This window comes from Excalfactoria chinensis, chromosome 4 (assembly GCF_039878825.1).
Source record: "Excalfactoria chinensis isolate bCotChi1 chromosome 4, bCotChi1.hap2, whole genome shotgun sequence".
NCBI classification, from domain to species: domain Eukaryota; kingdom Metazoa; phylum Chordata; class Aves; order Galliformes; family Phasianidae; genus Excalfactoria; species Excalfactoria chinensis.
Window position 1 is genome coordinate 39,953,375 of NC_092828.1, and position 21,072 is coordinate 39,974,446.

Below are 21,072 nucleotides of genomic sequence, written 5' to 3' on the forward strand. Positions count from 1 at the left end.
CCCTGCCCTACACATTTGTAATGCAAACACCAGCAGCAATAAGGGTCTCCCAGACCAAAGGCTACTGGGGCCAGGCCAGCTAATCTCACAGTTAAGGGGTTAAATAAATGCTACACACAAGGGACAGGAAAGTTACCTGGTGATGGGAAAGTGCTGGAGAAATGGGGAAAGCAAAGTGGCCAGGCCCTGACTTTCTTCCCTGAGGCCTTGGAGGTGAATTGGGGATTTCCCATTTCATTAGCTTTACAAGGGGTAATTCCCAGCATCATCTCTCTAAACAGCCCCATTCTGTCTCTCATCCTTACACAAATGAGCAGCTACAAGGCTGCAGTTCAAGACAGGAAGGCAATGCTGTATTAGCACTAGAGAAGGTAATAGGCAGGCGATAATGGTTTTCTCACAGCAGAAAACACAGCTTGTACACAGAAGCAAGCCGTGATTTTTGTTGTAAAAGTGAGAAACAAAATGGATGTCAAAACAGACATGAATTTGAAAGCCCCTTGCGGTTCTTCCTCACAAGGGAGAGTTATACCAAAGGATCGTCCCACAGGTGCAGAAATGAACTCAAGTACGTTTTGTTGATGAGAAACATGCACGCACAGGCAGGAGTTTATTAGTCCACAGACTTACCATACCAAAAAAACAAAATATCCTCCTTTAGAGGAGTAGGCTCCCAGCTTTACCTGCTCACAGATTAGTGCTCAGGGTAGTAACCATGTCTTACATTGATCAGAGCTCAGGACAGGAGACGAACACATGTTCACAGCTGAGATTCAAGTCTCTCACATTTTAATGGGGCTGTGTACCTTTCAGTGCAAGGCAATCCGAAGCCCTCAGCCGCTTGAGACATGCCCAAGGTCAGAGCAGCTGCAGCAGTTTTAACGTGTGTGAGAGGGAGACAGGCTCAGCAGAAGCCAAGTACTGGCAGCACAGCCAGTCCTCCAGCTCCACACTCCGCTCCGTGTCCACAGCCCTCTCAGCAAACTTCATCATCAGTAGGGCACGCTTCATGTCCACCCAGTTCTGAAGCACCTGGTGGAGGGCTTCCTCGTGGCTGAGGGGCTGTTCAGTCAGGTCCTTCCGTGGCCCCCACAGCAAGCACTGCAGCATCCGCTTGGCCTCGGTAATCCGCACGCGCTTGATGGGATCTGCCTCCAGAAGCAGGTGGGCCAGCTGCTGGAGCCCCCGGGAGTAGATGGACAGGCTGGGCAGCGAAGGGAGGTCCTCAGGGCTGTACTCCTGCTCCTTGAGGTGCACCTTCTCCTCAAAGGGGTTGGGCTGGTGCAGGAGCTCATAGATGAGAATTCCAGTCTGAAACTCATCAAACTTCTTGTACTGAGAAGCTGACACAATCTCTGGGGCCAGCCGGGCTTGGCTCTTCTTCAGTTTGGAGTCTCCAGATCCTGGCTTCTGTTTAGCTTTCAAAAAATTGCTGATGATGAGGCGGGGCAAGTTTCTGTCATCTTTGGCTTTCACACAGCTCACGAGGGGCCTGCAGGGGACAAGCAGAAGGTTCTCCAGGCACAGGTCCCGATGGATGATTCCATGCTCTTTGAGATGCTCCAGGCCATTGCAGAGCTGGAGGAGCAAGAAGCAAACCCGACGTTCGTACATCTCAGGCTTAGCTTGGTGCAGCATCACCGAGTCCCTCACGAAGTCGGCGGTGGTCTGGCTTGGCACCTCACGGGTGATAACCACCACACAGTCATGCTCACTGGCAGTGCGGGAGGGACGGAGGCCATCCCCAGACATGCTCTTCCCCACATCAGAAGCCAGCAGCATGCTGGAAGGGACAGAGGCCACAAAATGCCCACAGTCCTGCTGTATGTTGAAATGGACCGGCACTGGAGGGCTGCAGTATGAAGCAGCTACCTTGGACTCTTGGGTTTTGCATATCTGTGAGGAGAGACCAAAAGACAAGTCTTATATGTCAGCACTTTCCTCTCACCGTACCCTTCTCTGGTCCTGCATCCTGGAGGTCCTTTCACATCCTTACCAAATATCCCACTTCCTTGCTTCAGTAACTATCCTGATCAATGGCTGAAGAAAACCAGTAACAAGCTATACTCATCAGCACAGGTAAAAAGAAAAAGCTCCAGAGAAAAGTGGAAGAAAGTGGGAGTGAACAACAGGTTAAGAAATAAGCGATAAAGCTGCAAACTCAAGGGGGAAAAAAAAACAAACACAAAACATTTTATAGTCTAGATTTTCTTAAACTCACGTGACTTTGTCTTCATTTCATTTTATATTTGAGCATTAAAGATTAAGCAAACTCCAAACCAGTTTTCTTATGGGAGTATCCATTAACTTATGGGGCCTTCTGGCATTTCTATTATACTTTTCTTTTTTCCCCTTTTATTTGGGGATGTATTTATATCTTACCCACAGGAATCAACAACAGGCTGAAACACAGCATAAAAGGTTTCAGACCCTGGAGCGTGCCACTGCCAGTCACGGCATGCGTGCAAAATCGGACGAGAAATCAATTTTGCCTCTGAGTTAAAATAAATTCAAGAATAGAGAGGAGCTGGGGAAGTAGGCTGCTTTTGTTTTCTGCTAGCAGTGGTTTGAATCTAGGCTCTTGCAGGTAATTCACTCAGATGAGATGACAGTGTGGAGATGGAGCATTTCAAGCTCCTATTGTCCTTTCTCTTCTAAACAAATACTCTGCTGCATGCTTATTTTGTGGAAAGATAATCTTTGGAGGGCTGGACAGTCTGCAGATTGGGTCACAGTGAGCACAAACATCTGCAACAGCAGAGGAAGCCTTCCATATCCCTGCTGCTCAAATTTAGCTTGTTCCTCCTCACATGGGTGAGGCACATAAGGCTTAGGACAAGGGAAAGAGGAGTCCTCAAGAGAATGAATGCAACCAGATAGGGTCAGGGAGATCTTCCCCAGTCAGCTGTTCTTCCATGACTTTCACTTGCACCAGAGGCATCTTCCATGCAGCAAGACCAAATAAGAGCCTGAGGCTGGATTAGTCATTCATCTTTAAGCAGAGAAAGAAGCCAAGGAGTAGAGCATATCTTGGCTTAATTCCTCTATAGACATTTCATGTAACCCTGGGTCCTTCCAGCTGCTTTAGACATATCTGTGTCTGCCTTTGCACAGCCCAAACTCTGGTTCCGGCTGCACGAGTCAGGTCCTCTACCCATCATGAGTTATCCAAATCTAATTTTAACTACAGGTCTGCTATTTCTTATATGTCCAACAATCTGTACCACAGGCCAGGAGGAGCAGCTAGAAATCAGCATCAGTAAAGCTTTGCAAGCATTCTCTATTTCATCCACCAAAACGAAGGTGGCCCACTGGAACACTGCAGATGTATGAGTGCACGTGCATAAGCACATATGTAACTTCACTTCATGCTGGCTCAGAGCACTGCCCTGTCGGACTGGTTTTGACTTTATTACAGTGCTCTGCAGCATAGCAAGAACAGAGAATAAGCACACAGGGATACAAGCACAGACCCATTAAGAGACTAAAACATGGTGTTTCTGCCTTGGCAGTAATTCATCCACTATAGCAGCAGAGCTTAGCCTCTGAACCCCCTCGAGCACAGCAGGCAAGATGGAAGGTCTGCGCGTGCCACAGGGAATCACGCATAGAAAAGGAACACGCCACTTCACCATGCTGTTCTCAGGTTTCTGAAGGAAGTTTTCCATGGATTTAGGAATAACATGCAAGAGAACCTGCTGCTCTGAGTGCTGGACTGGCAGCAAGCACCCATCCAACTCTGCTTTGGTTATTCAAAGCCCCCTGTTGAGTTGACCCTACTTTCTTTGAAAAACAACCAACTGGCTTTAAAGCTGTCACTTAGCTAAAACATCCCCTTGGGGGTTGCACTAGCAAAAACAGTTCAGCAGAATTTCTATTCTTGCTTAATGCATCTCTGGCATTGCTTTTTTGGGGGAATTATTTCAGGTTTTTAAAAGCAATGTGAAGAGGAATCAGCAATTAATTTCCCCTAGGCTGAAGACCAAATAGAAATTAAAGGCTCAATATTCAAGCAGTAACTTGGGTCAAGAACATTGAATCCATGAGATGCACATGAAATGGGTTGCCTAAATTTATTAATCTAAGTTTCAGAGAGCTTAACCATGACACCTCAAGTTTCCATTTCAAACATAGATTCTACACAGTGACAGGAATATGTGTATTTCAGGTCTGACCTTACACAGCATGTCTAGGTCAGCCTTGCTTTGTTTAACTGAGATCCGCAATATCTTAGAGCCTGTAGTTTCAAGATCATGCAAGCACTCACACAGTTTCTGGGTCAGACCTTTCACTTTAAAAGACAGGCCAAGGGAAAAAAGGATGCCTTTGATAGCTTTTAAACAGCTTCTGTTGTCAGAGGTGAACAATGCTAACTTTACAATGCAGTATTTGCACAAAGTTTTTTTTTAGAGAGAAACAGGTTGTGTTGTAGACCCCAGTAGTTTGCAGAAGTAACTGGCTGACATTTGCTACAATAAAAACCTATATCTCCAAATTAACCTTTTCAAGGTGTGAAGGAAGGAAGAACAGCAATCTTGGGAGGGGTTTTTGCTTGCCAAACTTCAGCTGTGAGAATGATGAACCTGAGGAAAAAAAGGCCAGCAAATACTGGTGGTGCTTCTTAAAGCTGTATTGCTAATTCTGCTCTTTCATTTGATGTCCAATGGAAAGGAGCCCAGAAATTCAGTCACAGCTCTGCTATTGGCCAGGTTGGATGGGGCCCTGGTCTGGTATTATATATGGATGTTGGCAGCACTGCATGCGGCAGGGGGGTTGGAGTTTGATGATTCTTGAGGCCCCTTCCAACCCAAGCCATTCCATGGGATGCAGACCCTGCAGCTCTTTGCCCAGGCTTACCTTTGTCACAGCCTTACCTTCACAGCATAGGTGGTGGAAGGGTCCTTGGAGCAGGTGGCACAGTAATAGATTGCATCCCCTGAGTCACAGCAGGGCTTGTTGCATGCCAGCTTGAAGAGTGACCAGTTGTTCTCACTAAAGTGCAGCTCATTCTTCTGCTCCCTCATGAAGCAATCCTCACACTTGGCGACCAGGCGACGCAAGGACTCAGCATAGAGGGCCCCCAGCTTGGCATACACCCCCTCCTTGCTGTCAATATTGCTCAGAAGATTGTGGAGCTGGAGGCTGGAGCCTGATGATACCTGGCTGGACATGCTGAGCTGCGAAGAAGAACGGGACTGGAGGTTTCTGCTGGGGACGCAGGTCCCTGTGCTCTTGCTGTTGGCCGAGCCCCAGTAGCCATTTCCTTTGGAGCCTTTCTCCAGGGATTCTGAGGAGGAGAAGATGCTGGGGTGACCTTTGAAGCTGGCCGGGTGAAGGAAAGGAGACTCCTCACGGAGGCAGACGTTGCTCTCAGAATGGCTGACATTCAGCCTGGGACAAGCAGTGCCAGCTGCTCTGCCTGATGAGCCCTGTCCCCCAAAAAAGCCATCTGGGGAGGACACTGTCCTGCTCACTGTCTTCTTCTGAGGCAGAGGAGGTGGGCGGCTTGAGACAGAGGAGAGACTGTCATCACCGGAGGCAGGAAGGAAAGGGACAGGGGGAAATGCCAGGCTCTCAGCTGGAGGGGGTGAGTGGTTTGGCTCAGATGAGTGCCCTAGGAGATAGCAAGGCACAGGATTTGATTAATGGTGGGGAGCACAGGCCCTTCTCCATGTACCTTCTACCCCCCACCAGTACCCAACAGGGAATTCTCATCACCTGCAAAGCTGCACCATAGGGGTTGGGTCTTTAATCTGGTTTAATACAGCAGCTCTGAAAAGCAGGCTGCAACCAGCTAGCTAAAGAAACACGCTGCAGATCAGAAATTGCTTTCCTATGACACATGATAGCAAAAATCTGGTAGAGGGTAAATATTTAAGTTCTGACATCATACAGAAGGAGGTAAGAATGAAGCACTCAGGGATCCTTGTTGGACAGCAATCTCTCAATCAAAGCCTGTTTCACCTGGGAGCTGCCACCCGGTGCCTCAGCAGCATGGCATGATAAGAGTGACTCACACAACACACAGCTTTGGCTTAAACATGAGCAGAGCAACCCAACAAGGATACTGAACACGTCTCTGCCTTACATTGGGTAGGGGTCATTGTGTGGGGTTTGGCAAGCTCTATTCTTCTGAAGAAATCTGGCCACCCCACTGTCTGTCCTTGGCTTACATCAGACCTCCCTGCTCAGAAGGCAACCAGCCCCACTACATACCAGAAAACCCTTTCAGCTCCCTACAGCATTTGTACAGGTACAGGAACGCTCATTCAGGCAGCTGTAGCTGTTGTTTTCCTACCTGGATGGAAACAGGTAATATGGATGCAGAAGAGGAGAAAAGTGGAAAAGGATGATTGACACTGAAATAGAGAGCAAGACTTTCAGGTCAGGGAGAAAGAAAAAAATATGGAGTCCCTGTCTGGTCTGCAGGAAAGATCCTCTCCATCAAAAAAACTGTCAGAACCTGCAGACAAGAGGCATTCAGCACAGCATCTCTTGCCACTTCCACTCCAAGGGGCTTTGACAGAAGATGCAGCTGAGAGAAATTCCTCAGCGTGCAGCCCAAGAGTAGCACAACCACCAGGATACACAGTCAGATTCCCATTTCAAGAGGCAGGATTTATTTGACAGAAGCTTATGGAACAAGCAGCAGCACTGGAACTTCTGGCAACCAGTCCACACGCATAGCCCACAAACACCAAATTGCTCTTGCCTCTTTTTTATGTGCCACTGGGCTCTGCCCTAAGCATAAGGTAACAGCTGAAATCCTTCCATAACTTTCCTTAACGTGCTCTGCACCTTCAGGGTAGAGTCCTTCCTTCTGCAGCAAAAGACTTGAACACCACTCCTTATTTTAACATCTGACAGAATAGCCAATTAAGGTGAGCTCACCTCACGCAATGACTGACTGCACACAACTGCTTGCTTACATCAGCAAGAGCAAAAAATTACATACAAGTTACTCAGTTTAAAGCTCACCCTTCCTGAGTTGAGTTTAAACAGTTGCCTCTGCTAGTGAAGGCAGAAAAATCCTCTTGTCCTGTGTAAGTTGCTTCTGTGCCCTGCAAGTAAAGATCTGACACGTGTGACTTTTCCTTCCCCGTGTACAATTTCCTGGCAGTCTCACTCTCAGAGTCCAAGTTAGAAGTGGAAAAATGGTCTTTCCAGAGCTCTGACTCTTAATTTTATAGCCGCACGTAATTGCTCTTGGAAAGACAGAACTTCCACTACATGAAGGCTGCTTCTGCAAAGGAAATACTTTCTGAGCTGCTGAACATGTTAGCACATGTCTAAGTTACGCACTTATGAGGAAAGTGACTTCACATTAGTACTTTCAAATTTCAGTTAAACAAGTGCAGGCAGATTTTCCGCCTTCAAGAAACAACTGGGAACACAATGAGAGGGAGAGATCACCTCTAGGGCAAGAGTCCTTCTGGTACTCTTCAAATCCTTGTAGGACTGTCCATGAATGTGACTCTGGGCAATGTATGAAGCACAAGCAAGACGAACCTAACTACTTTCAGACAGGGGCTTTATCCAGACAGGAGGAGAATCACAGGACAAACAGATTTGGCACTGACCAAATGAAAGAGTAACAGCCATTATGTTGGTCTGGCTCTACCACATTCATCTTCAGCAAATCAAGAAGCTGGAGGGTGAGGTAATGACTTCTAGTTGTGCCAGGGGACGTTCAGATTGGATATTAGGAAAAATTTCTTCTCAGAAAGAGTGGTGATGCAGCAGCACAGGCTGCCCAGGGAGGTGGTTCAGTCACCATCCCTGGAGGTGTTCAAGAAATGCAGAGATGTGGCACTGAGGGATGTGGTCAGTGGGCATGGTGGGGATGGGCTGACGGTTGGGTTTAGTAGTCTTTTCCAACTTTAATGATTCTGTGATTCGATATGCTGGGAGAATTAGGTGATGGGATCCTTGTGATCTCTGCTTTGCAAATGCTGCCCCAGCAGTGGGACTCAGTATAGAGCAATCCCTCCTCAGTGCTAATGCTACCTCTCCTCCACCCTGCAGCCACTTACTGCCATCGCTGCCAGTCTGAGTATCAGAGTCGAGGCTGTCGGAGGAGCCAGCTGTGAAGCTGACGTGGACGCTCCTGAAAGGTGGGCTCAGGCTCTCAGCAGAGCTGTTGCTGGCCCTCTCCAACTCAGCGTTATTTGGGTTCATTTTCGGAGCGTGCCTAGGGAGAGTAAACAGAAAGGTCAGGAGACAGTAAAAGACACAGTACATATACTCGTGCATGGAGAATCAAGCTGAGATGTAGTAGTACCTTGTGCACTTTTCTTCTTCATTCTCTAGAACTTGGGAACCATAACCCACTGACAAGCTATAGCCCTGCAAAGCACCATTCCCCACTAGAAACCTGATGCGTTCAAGCAGAGAGAAACCCATTGGGGCAACAGTGCCCAACCCTGGGCTGCATCTTCTTTTTCCTAGTGCAGTCCTGAATCATAACGCATTTTGGCCATTGCCACTGGGAAGTGGGGACCCACCACTACTTCTCCTTGGTAAAACTCAGTGGAAAGGCAAAGCATCAATTCTCCCATTTTACAGAAGGGCATGCTGAGGCTGGGCATCAGAATGCAGCTCCTACACAGCAGAGGCAAGAGGAGAAGGAAGCTCCACCACTGACAACTACCATCTCCTTGGTGCGTCGCTGTAATGACTGACACCTTCCAAAAAAAGAATGACCTCTGCAAAAAACAAGAGCATGCCAAACCCAGGACCTACCACTCAGTTTTTAATGTAAGGCCCACTGGTTTTCATACAACTTCCATCTAAAAGAAAAACCATAGGTTGTCCTTATGTCCTGCCAGAGTCACAGTTCAAACGATCCATTGTAGGCAAGCAGGATACAGAGCGAGATAAAGAGTTTCCCCTGCACTTTCTTCATTTTTTCTTCTCTGGAAAACAACAGGAGCTGTTGAAATCAAACACCCCATCTTTGGTACGGTTCAGACTCTGCCGACCAGCAAACAAAGGTTATTTGCCCACTTCTTTTTTTTAAATAAAACTGCTAATCTACTGATAAAACTCAACACACTGTTGAATGAGAACACATAAAGGCTGCTGGAAAACTCGCAAAAAAGAAAAACAGCTTCCACCAGCTATCTTGCTGGAAGGTATCTGGCATTTCCTAATCAGAGCTGAATGGCTGCTGAGAAAGACAAACAAAAGGCATGCATGGCTGTGTTCTTGTGACACACTGCTCACACACACACACAATCCCTCCTCTTCCACAAGCACAAGCCCAGCCGGTGCCACGAGTGTTTTAAGGTTAAGAAACGTTTTGCCCCATGTCCAGACAAAGCACTTACGCTCATGTCCACACAACCACATGGAGAGCAGCACGTAGGAGAAGCCCAGAAGAAACTTCTGCCAGACTTCCTCATTTGCCCGAACAGCCTCATTCTAAAAATACTCAGGGACTGAGCAAAATGAGGTTGTGAAAACCACCCCAGGTACAGCCTGGTGGAGCCACGGCTCTTGGTCTTGTGCCGGTGATGAGTTTACCGCATGCACTCGGTCACCGCAGCCAGCCTCTGCAGGGGGGTTTGCAAAACTTCACATGCATCACATCACGCAGGTTAAAAGGAAAAAGTAAAACGGGCAAGCAAGAAAAGCATGGAACTGTCTAGCTCTGTTGCTAGCAACCAACTGGACTCAAATTCTCTCTTAAAAAAAAAACAAAAACAACACCCTGATATATATCCATACATATACACATACATACACACATGTAAACTATTCAACTTTATCCCGTAACTGCATCGCTCAGGAGCTCAGCTTTTAGTAGCGTGGGGAAATAGATGGAGGGATACCCACCCACACGCACTTGAGAATCAAGGAAACATTTGAATCCATATAGAAGGAAAGATTTTAGGAGAGAGCTGGTCTTGATTTGCGCAGATGAGAGGCTTTTAACACGTTCCTACCCCCACCCACACACACCACACACACACACAAAAGAAAAGTAGATGCATTTCAGTTTCCGTCCCATCACTTAAGCACAGATCCACAGCACTGCCTTACCATTCCCGCACTCAGGCAGTGATGAGACTTTGCTCAGCGGTGCAAGGTTCGCCGCATGCAGCCGCACCTATTCCTCCCAGCAACCTGGGCACAACACGGCTGCCGCCAGCACCCTCCTGGCTGCGTGTTTGCCGAGCCCAGCGCTGAAGTCATACATACAGAGAGCCCCATTTCCTTTCTGTACCGCTGTGACTTATGTAAAATGCAGTTCCTGAATAGGCACACCAAAATAGAATTTGCTTGCCGCTTAAGCGACATCCTGCTCTTGTTTCAGATGTTACAACAGGCCAGCTTATACTGCCTGGAAATATTCTGGTTTCACATCTCCCTCCTTTCCTAGGAGCTGCTCGACATGCAGCCTGCAGCATGCCCAGGTTAAATACTGATCGCTGTCCCAAAGAACTACTGACAGCGCTGGTTGTGGCCAAACTGTCCCGTTTCAATAAAATTAGCTGAGCTACCGCTCACTGCAACAATCTATGGGATCCTGATTTACAGCTAACCCCAACTTCCTCTCCTTTGTAGTGTTCATTCATATCAAGGGCATAGGTTACTGCTCTCTGTCTCGCTTTTTCCATGTAAGGATATTGAAAAAAAGGAGCAGGAATTAATTTTAAACCTTACAGCCTGGATGGAGCAGTGCCTAATTTACCTCTGTTTCCCAAATCTGTGCTCGGCACCTTAAGTGCTAGCTTCAAGAGCAGCACTCTCAAGAGACAGTGCATAAAGAGCAGGTCACAAAAGAGGCAGCTCTCAATCTAATAATCTAACAAGACAGGATTTCCAGCTTTCCTAATTACTCTGGCAGCTTTAAATGCGCTTGAATTATTCAACATCCTCCACACGACATCCTGGCATACTCAGGCAACCCCTCTGATTCCCTATTCCCCAGTTTTTGCATCCTGAACAACATCACTATAACATGCAATTTCAGTACATCTCAAGCTCATTTGTCCTTTCAGTGGTGGTGGATTTCGTGACGTGCCGACCTGTACATGTTTATTGCCTGAGGTGAGCATGTTCTTCAAAGTCCAGAAGGTATCTAAAGCACTGCCCTTTGAAGGTGGCACTAATTACTATGAAAACAGCGGCACCGTTTCCTTTCTTTCAGAGGCACATAACATAGATTAACAGTCAAGGTTTATGTGCTGGAAGGAGCCATTAGGATCATTTTGCCTAAACCTCTGTGTAACATAGGCATAAATTTCAGCAAGGATTCACTCCTCGTGCAGAATAACTGAATTCCACCATTTTATTACAGATTTATCACCAAAGAACTTTTAAACCTTCACTGCACACTGAAGTCCTGAGGATCCTAGCTCTCCTGCTGAGCCCTTTCCATAGCCAGCTACCCTCCCAGCTCTTGGAAAAAAGCCAGCTGCCACTTTCCCTATCTCTTTCCTCTTGTAGTTTGATTACATGATGGTTGGACTAGATGATCCTGCAGGTCCTTTCCAACCTCATGATTCTATGATTCCATGATTGGCTCATTTTCTGTTCAGTTTCAAGCCTTAAATGTCTGTGATCTTTCAAACAAGAACTGTATGAAAAAACAGAAGGATGAAATAGGTACAGATCAGCTTACAGCAAAACTGGTGTCCTGCACTGTAAGTTTTTTCCTCCTTTTTATTGTTAGAGCAGAGGAACCAAAAAAAGACACATTTAACATGCTACGTATTCTCTTCTTTCTCACATTTGAAATACGTGTAAATTTTCTTTAAAATAATAAATTCAGTTTAGTCAGGAAAGTCACTAATATTAAGCTGCTACGGCTTAAGATCTATAAGGAAAAAGATGGTTACACACCTTTCCTAAAGCCATGCTCAGCCTACCCTGGCTTACCTCACCTGGTGAAGGGACCTTCACAGCTGTCCCACCAGAGGATGTCTTAGGCTGGCACATCCTGTCTCTGTGAGGGACTACATCAGCGTAACCGTAACAGTGGTGGCTCTTCCACTATGGACAAGCACATGCCCACATGCTGCCCAGGCTTAGAGAGTAGAAACGTGTCTCACAGTCACCATATGGGCAAAACCTCCTCCCCCTTTCAGGCACATCACCCAGGAACACCAGAGATGTTCCACCAGCACTAGGCAAGTCATACCACGAGTCAAAGCTGCCAACAATGGCTGCACAGGTAACACAACTCTGCTATGGTGGTTTTAACTAGCTGTGCACGTAGGCATCCCACCCACTGACACACACAGGTAACAACACCCTGGATCCCGCATCAACATGCTCAGAGACAGCAAGCTGGAGATGAAAACAAGAGCACACTCAAAGCAAACAAACAAAGCAGCTGGCTGTGTTTGCATGGCTTGTGAAACCCACCATTGCGATCCTATCTCTCCTTAGGCCACAGGGCCATGCAGAGCCTCTGTAGCTCTTTGAGTAAAGCACCCCAAGGCTCAGCTGCCAGCATCAAGGTCTTGGGAGGCAGCTGCAGGTAGCACAAAGCATTGCCTACAGCAATAAGGATAAGAGCAATGCCAGCACCTACTTCAACCAGACGGCAGGTTCCATAGCTCCACGAAAGATGCCGGCCATGGATTCCACACATTCCCTGCCCTCACTTTCCCTGCCCTCTTTCTAGCACACAGATGCTTTCAAGATGACTCAGAATCAACTGTTAGGGTTGGTGTGGCCTGGGCCTGAAACAATCCCTCCAAGGAGCAGAAAACACTCCACACCCACCACGACAGATCACAACTCCTAACGCCTCAAATGGATGGCACTGCTGGGACATGAACCACTGACTGTCAGGGCCACCACCCTTCTGGCCTGCCCAGTGACCTCTGCTCTGCAGGAAAAAATCTGTCGGTAGGTGAGTCAGCATTTCCTAGGTGATCACTCAACGGCATCGCATCACCGGAGCTCTGTGACCTCAACATCTCACAATGCAAACGCAACCCCAAGCGCAGGCTGATAGAAGGCACCCAGTGGCAGCAGCTGTGAAGTAAGGTTTGTAGGATCAGAGCTAAGGAAGAGCTCAGCGCCATCGCTGTTTCTAAAGGTAATGAAGCTCAGCTGTGTGCTCACATGTTTGTGGACCTTTTCTTTCCCCTCAGACTTCATCAGGCACCGTGCAGTATTGCAGCAGAAAGACCAGCACTAACAACTGAAGCCTATTTTTTATCTCGTCCTTTCCCTTGAGAAACCCTGTTTGTTCACTGCTTAGTCATCTTGAACCATTTGAAAATGCTTTGATAAAAGGAAATTCAAGCCAAAGTTCCTTCCGTTAGCCAGACCTTGAAAATCTGGTGTGAGAGCAAAGCAGTGGATGCACCAACCCTAACATTGTCTCAGCCTAAAGGATGCTGTTGACCATGCACAGCCCTGACCACAGGCCCCATGAGCAAGTTCTCCAAACGCTCAACTTTTAAACCAAGGAGCTGGAGTCAAATCCACTGTGCAATGCACAGTTCCAGGTAACAAAACTGAATTATGCAACAAAGCAAATGCAGGACACCTGTGGAATGTGAAATATCCCAGTCCCCTGTGATCAGACAGCCTAATTAGTTAATTGTACAGAAAGGGAATATATATATATATATATATTTATTCCCTGGGTTGGGGTTTTTCTTTTTTATTTTTTTTTAAACACAACTGTGGAAGCTGAATACACATAAGTATCAGGGGTCTGCTTTATTAATTGCTTAGCAGAGCTACTTCCTTCCCAGATGGACAGCTTTCCTGCACACGTTTTTGTAGTGCCTAATGCTACCCTGCCTACAAGCCTGAATCCCAGGAGAGCTCCAGCAAAGGGAAGGCTCCCTGAAGCCAGGTGGCTCTACACATCACAAGCACATTGTAGGCAACTCCAATTACTTGCTTGCAGGCAGGGAGCCCTCCCTGGGAAACTACAATTTCTAGTGTTAACCTTTGAAACAAAAAAGATGTTAGAGCCAAATTGAAAACTAGAATTTCACAGGCCCTTGCTATGAGTACCAAGGAGGCTGCCCACTGCCACCTACCAGATGAGCTTGCAACCTCAGGTTTTGGGTTCTACTCAATACTAAGGATCTCTGCTGAGACGGAACCAAACTGACGTGGGAAGCAGCAAAGGGGTCCAGCGCATGGACCTTGCTCTCATACTGTGACCCAGAGCAGCCATTTAGAGCCTGGAAAGACCAGGGTTTGCAAATATCTGACAGTTTCTCAGCTATGCCATCCTCTCCTGTACTCCTGAAAATGCACTTCAAAAAGGGAGGAAAAAAGAACAATAATTGCCTTCTGATCAACCAAGCCCTACAGCAAATATTGTGATTGCAAAAGCTTAGCAGTCACACACACACTCACAGGGCTGTACCTGGACTGCTTTTTTGGCGGCGGTGGTGGTGGTGCAAACTCCATCCCATTGCTCTTGTCTTTAGGAATGTCAAAGGAGAAAGATAATGACTTGCTGATCCCAGCCTGACTCTCCAGCACTGGACAGTCTTCCACAAGGTCAGCACCAGCTCTTCCATTTTCAGCTCCCACTGCCCATTGGTGAGTTGAGAGCTCCTGATCTTCCTCTTCTTCTTCCTCCTCCTCTTCCTCTATCCGGCACTGCTTGGCCCATGTAGGGGTGTAGTATTTCTGCCTCCTGTCATAGGGTGAGCCTGCCAGGCCTCTGCCAGAGTCTTCCATGGAAATCCCATTTACATGAGTGCACGGAGATGTCCTGAAGGTACCCATATCAGCACAGCTTCTTGGCAGCAGCTGAGCCCCAGCTCCATCCAGGCTATTGGTGTCACCAAGCTTTGTCACAGAGGAACTGACTGGGGGTACATGGCTCCCCTCACTGCCCTGCTGGCTGTTTTTGGACATCTTTGGGGGGATGGCAGGGCTCTCCATAACTGCATTTTTGGTAGGAGCTGCTAAGTGAAACCTTGGGCCATTTTCACTTCCAGATGCTTGAAAAATCTCTCCAGGCTCAACAGTGGGTGATGAAGTCCCAAAATCAGGGTGGGAAGCAGGGCTGATGCACGGCCACTGAACTCCCACAGCAGAGTCAGGGCTGCTGAGGAATATTGTCTTGTGGTCATCCTCAGTGTGCGCGGCCATAATCGTTATCTTTGCCGCCACTTGGGCTGTGGAGTCCTGGTGTTCCTTCTCAGCACCCAGGAGCCAGCTCCCATCCCTCCACATGCCATTGGCCTGCTCCTTGCCACCAGCCAGCTTCTCCACATCCACACATCCACCAACTCCTTTCAGCTGGGCTTTCTTCCTCTTGGTGCTCTCAGCATAGATGGGATCCCCATGGGCTGGCTCAGTGAGCCGGGCACACTGCAGCTCCACCTGGGGAGCATTCAGCCCCTCAGACCTGGGGCCTCCATCCAGGTCTCTGGGGAGAGGCAAGTCACCCTTCTCCCGGCATGGCACAGAGGCAGCCATCTTGCTGCTGCCCTCAGGGATGGCAGTAGTATCTAACTGATGGGTCGGCTTTTTACTCTCTGCACACAGGGTGTAGGGGAGCAGATCACTCCGCTCTTTCGCTATGCAGAAGGCCACGTTCACAGCCTTGCGCTCCTCCTCACTGAACTTCACAGCCCTGCCACTTGGCCTGGAGAGCTCCACAGCATCCCTCTGTCTCCAGCCACGGGGAGCCGGGCTTTCTCTGTGGGACTCTGCGATGGAACAGTACTCTCCCCCCTCTCCTTCGACGCCGGATGTGAGGCGGCTGCAGTCACCCTCCAAGGATGAAGTGTTTCTACCAGAGCTCACAACTCCTCTGTCCCCCAGATTAGGGCAGAGGGGCCTATGTGGCAGGGCAGACTTCTCCTTGGCTCTTTCCTCCTGCTTGCTCACCTCACCCACCAACACCAGACTGTGGATGGAGACGTTCCTCTCCACATGACTCTCCAGGCTGCGCAGGCCCACCATGGAATAGCTGGGTGTGCAGCAGGACAGGCAGTCGCGTGGCGGGCTATGCAGGAAGGGCTTTCTCACACCGCTGGCTCCAAACCCATCGAGGCAGATCCGCTGTGAGTCTCCTGATTTCAGAAGGAGGTGTTTACCGGAAACCATTCCCCAGCCGACCTGCGCAGGCCAGAGAGACAAGCGTGCTATCAGCACATGCAAAGTGAAAGAGAAAGCAACAGAAGAAAAAGAATCCACAAGAAAGTTCACCAGCACTTGAAGCCTGTTCTGCACTATGCTCACCCCACTGATATCTCCCTATGAGGCTTTTTTTACTCGTCCTGCTTCCCGCACCATTTGCATTACCAACAATGGCAATGCGCTGGAAAAAGGCATCCTCCTTTGTTTGGGTTCACTGCCAGAAACATGTCCAACCTGTCATCCTGTCTCTGAGTCACCATGCAATTAAAGATTCAGAGAGGGAAGGAGTATTTGTGCTTTCCTCTACTATTTTCGCTTCATTTCATGCCACCGCTCCAGAGCCAAACTCTGTGGAGCACAGACACGGACTGTCATAGATTGTCCTGTGGCAGCAGCTTGGTGACACCCAGCAGGAGGGACTGGGGAGCAGGAAGAGGAACTCATTTGGAATCTCTTCACCTGAGAGAGATTTGCACCAACTGGGTCTCACAGCATTGCTTCCCAGAAGTGAGAGAATTTGTTAAAATTCACTAAAGTTCCTCCCCCTCAAGACTGGCAGGCTTAACTCAGTTCAGTTCTGTAGGATGTTAAGCCAAGGAAAAAGCAAGGAGATTATACTGGCTGCGTAGCACCTGCCAACCCACGGCCAGGCTGCAGCAGCCCCGTTCCTCCATGTTAGTAGCTATCCACAAGGCAGTCAGCCTATACCAGGCTCTGCTCTTGGCCTGAGAGCAGGAGATGCTGAGGCAGGAGGGGACCATCCCCACACCTCAGGTACGCCTGCAGGATGACAGCCAGCTGCAGCCCAAGCACTTCTTTCTAGTATCTTTTCCCAGAAAAGTAACTAGCCCACGTGCTCATTCAAGTTCCTATGCATGTTTTTAAGCTCCTTTGCACTCATAAGCAATGCTTAATTCAGCCTTAGCCAAAGACAATTTGGGAAACCAACACGGCTTTATGAACCTGAGTCAAGAGCAGAAGGAAAAGCAATGAGAATGAAACAGTTTTATCAGACACTCAGTGCTCCTGAGCAGAGGTAAGTAACGGGAAGTCATGATTTGACTGGATTAATCATTACCTGTGACAGATCTGCATTCATATTCACATCCGCCCACGTGTCAGAAACATCTGAGTTGATCATAGTTGGCTTCACAGCAATAGTTGGCTTGGAGAACACGGAGGTATTTACGCCTTCGTCTTCCAACGCTGGGCTCTCGGGCTTGCTCCTACCTCCATTCGGGAGCACACCGCAAGCTCCCACGTCTGGGGATGTTTGCAGCCGATGGGAACTCTTTGGGTTGAAGCAGTTTTTACAAGAGCCAGGCTTCCACACGTGTTCCACAAAGTCACTGCACGCAGACATCTTCAAACCCTGGAGGCTCAGAGCAAGAATCCGCTGCGTCTTCTGCACTGTCGTCCTGCACTGTTCATTTTGCAGTTGCTTTTTAGGTCACCGAGTTATCTGGAAAGGCACAGCACTGCCTGGTTAGTTTTGGTATCCACAAAACAGAAAGAAGAAAAAAAAGAAATGGAAAGATCTTTAATAGGACAGGTGATAATTACACACATTTTGCCTTCATCACAAAGGCTCATTGTTTACAAGGCTTTCTTCACAGCTTAGCTAAAGCCCACACAATCACTTAAAAAGCCTCAACTTCTAAGCATAACTCTGCAAGAGAGAAGACATCAAACAAGCAGCATTCCTACACGATTTAATTCCCCGTTTAACGAGCACACAGAACCAGCCTCATGCAAGGTTTAGATCAAGGGGAAGGGGAAGAGGTCTTGGAAGAGCTGCTCACAGCCCTGCAGAGCAGAGCCAGGTGGGAAAGGTTTCTTACCCAGAGTGACATCCTCTCTCTGGAAAGAAACATGGAGATAAAATCAGATTGGAAAAGACTTCTAAGACCATCAAGTACAACTGCCAACCCATTCCTACCATGCCCACTAACTGCCCCTCAGTGATACAGGGACCAGAACCAGTGACTGTAACCAAGGGACCAACAACAACTGTCCTTCATCCAGAAGCACCACTGTGGTTCCTGCAGCTGCACACAAAGGCTTCTCTCCCATCCAGACGAGCAGCAGGGCTGGGGCTGGCACCGACTGCAGCAAGTGCCTGGCAGAAAGCTCGCATCCGCTCTGCCAGGAGCCACAAATAACAGTGTCAGCTTGCTGAAACGATTCATTGTCTGCAAAGGGAGAAGCGCTTTGCTCTTGGATTACTTACAGACAAGGATGCCTTCCCATCTTCCTTCCCCAGGAGGAAATGCCCCAGGAGCAAGACATTCCTGCATTCCTGTGCCCCCTCCCTGCACGGCCAGATCTGATTGCGCTCAGCCAGTAGCTACCTGCAGCTAACAACTTTGGAGATACTTCAGACGACGACGACTCCCACAGAGCTCAGTGGATTAGGGAAGAGAAGATCAGAAAACGCAAACTGGACCAGGAAAACTGCAGCTGGCTGCTGTGAGCGCCCTGCCACAGAAGCACCCCGTGTCGCTCTGGGGTTCCTCCCTGCATCGCCAACCTCAGGGCACCAGCTCCCAGCCAGCACGCTGCTGCTTGCAAACCAACCAAACCAAGATTCCTCCAAGGGTCTCCAAGGGCACGTGCACTTCCCATCCCCAAACCAGCAGCACCAAAGCAAAATGTACCGCCTGATCCTGCCACGTTCCCACCATGCAGGCACAACACCATGGCTACAGACAACTTTGCACCTGCACAATGCTCAGAACCAGGTGCACTTCAGCCACGCTTTCACCCTCTCTGGGTACAGCATGGGCACTCAGCTCCAAAATGGAAAGGTGGGAGAGCCAGTAAGAGCTCAGGGGGACAAAGAAAATGGGAAAGAAATGCTGACCAAAAAGCATCAGCTGAATCCAGTTGGCCCCCTTGTAAAGGGGGCTCTTATTGCATAAGGCGTCGGTACCTGCAGGCTGGTGCTGCCAAGAAGGCTGATGAAGTGACAAAAAGGATATCAACAAGATTTACAAATCGGATAGGAGGATGCATCACTCTTTGCAGAGAAGAGACTGTTTCAGGCAGGTTTTTCCACAGACTCCCATCACTTTCAGACACACACCCAGCACCGCACACCTCTACAGATTTAACGTTATTTGCCAGGAAAGAACAATAACAACAGAACCCCACATCTTTTCAAACATGACCGCACTCTCACTTCGTTTCCTTTCAGATACAGCAAGCAGCAGCCAGCCCTCCACCAAACCGGGGACTGCCTTCAGATGCGAGCTGCTCACCAAGTCGGGGGGTGACGATCCAAGCGCCCCATTATTCACTTTATCTACCCGACCGAGAAAAGAAAAATTAACGTGCTACGATGTAGGGATGCCGACCGGGATGGAAGCCGGGAAGTTCACGGCTCTAATGGTTCCTGCATCCCCCAAAGGTGGTTAACAAGTGTCCTGATGGGAGCTAGCAGTGGGAGAGGAAAAAAAAACAAAACAAAAAACCCCCAACGCCACACAAAGGGAAGGCAGGGAGCGGAGACAGGGAAAACCCCTCATTCCCGGCCCACAGCCGGCGCTGCGCCGCTCAGCCCGGGATCCCCCTCCCACAGCCGGAGCAGCGTTCCTAGCCGGCGGGCAGCAGAAACCCAGCTCGGCTCGGATGCGCCCCGCACGGCTTCATCGGAGCGAGGATGCTCCGGCCACGAGGGCCCCCCAGGCGCCGACCTGCTCGAAGTTTCCCGAGAAGGACGCTTCGCCCCCACCCCCCGGACTCCATTGGGGTCTCCGCGAGCCCGGCTTTGTCCCGCCGCTGCCCGCCCCCGGCCCCGCCGCGCTCACCGCGCTCCGCTCCGCACTGCCGCCGCCGGGCGACTGCGAGCGCTGCTCCGCGTGGGCCGGGGGTAGCGGCCGCCCCGCCCCGATCCGCCCCACCTCACCCCACCCCGCCGAGAAGCAGCGGGAGCGGAGCTCGGCAACCCACCGCCGCCTCCGCGCTGTGCGGTTCTGAGCGTTTCGGCAACTCGGGATCTGAAGCGTAGGGTGGGGAGGGGGAGGGAAATGAAAAGCCTCCCCACCCAGCTCGGGGCTCTCCTTACTCTGCTTCTTCCCAGTTTCACACGCGGTTACTAAAACAGCCCAGAAACGCCACATGAAGAGAATTGCAGGGAAACGTGGGACTCCTTCGCTTCACTTGCCACATTCCTATAAAGACGTCTGCCCAATGCGCCTCCCGCTTTGCCTTTCAAGCAAAGCATTCATCTGCTCCCCGCCAATTCACTGCATCTCTTTGCACCGCCAGTGCACTCGCTCAAATGAGCACATTCAATCTCAGGAACACATTAATCATGACTGAAACCTTCTTTCTAGCCACCCTTGGTCTGCACAAGGGAAAAATCACCGTGGAAGATCATCAGCACCGCCTGGGTTACACACCTGAGGACACAGGTGCCTCAATCCCAAAGATGTTCCACTGGACCCTTGTGGCAAGTCAACGGAACTGGAGGAGCAAGTGCAGAGCTGCCAGGAGCCAGTCTGCTCACTGCCAGTTTCCCTTGCAGCTCCCTGGGACCCGTGGCTGGCCCATCTAACCACAGCTGGAGATTGCCTTAGAAAATGACAGCCTTCCTACATCTCTGGGGTGGGCTGTCCTGAGATGTCCACCCCAGGTGGAAAATCCTTTCCCACCCCAGAGGTTTTGGGTTTACAAATTAATGAGAATTCATTTGTTCCAGTGAAGTTATAGATTCATTAAGGTTGGAAAAGACCTCTAGGTTCACTAAGTCCAACTGCCAACCCATCCCCATTATGCCTGCTTTCCGCATCCCTCCGTGCCACATCTCCATGGCTCCTGAACACCCCCAGGAAAGGTAACACCACCACCTCCCTGGGCAGCCTGTGCCACTGCATCACCTCTCTTTCTGAGAAGAAATGTTTCCTAATATCCAACTCAGACCTCCCTGGGGGCAACTTGAGGCCGTTTTCTCTCATTCTAAAGTCATTTTCTTTTTATATCCAA

At 49.2% G+C, this 21,072-nt stretch overlaps 1 protein-coding gene across 5 annotated transcripts; it reads right to left on the minus strand.

Moving 5' to 3' along the window:
- Nucleotides 1–597: 597 nt before the first annotated feature.
- Nucleotides 598–20,363, minus strand: PRAG1 (PEAK1 related, kinase-activating pseudokinase 1). Of its 5 annotated transcripts, none has more exons than XM_072335435.1 (6): nt 20,153–20,363; nt 17,165–17,548; nt 14,354–16,065; nt 8,034–8,191; nt 4,875–5,614; nt 598–1,896 (listed from the first exon to the last, which is right to left on the minus strand). In XM_072335435.1, exons 2-6 carry the CDS (start codon nt 17,447–17,449, stop codon nt 859–861), a joined length of 3,933 nt encoding a protein of 1,310 aa, XP_072191536.1. In that variant the 5' UTR covers nt 17,450–17,548; nt 20,153–20,363; the 3' UTR covers nt 598–858. The 5 variants fall into 5 exon arrangements, with proteins under 5 accessions (XP_072191536.1, XP_072191532.1, XP_072191531.1 ...); XM_072335431.1 differs by having other exon boundaries at nt 20,038–20,162; XM_072335430.1 differs by lacking the exon at nt 20,153–20,363 and adding an exon at nt 19,896–19,971.
- Between the last annotated feature and the right edge of the window lie 709 nt (nt 20,364–21,072).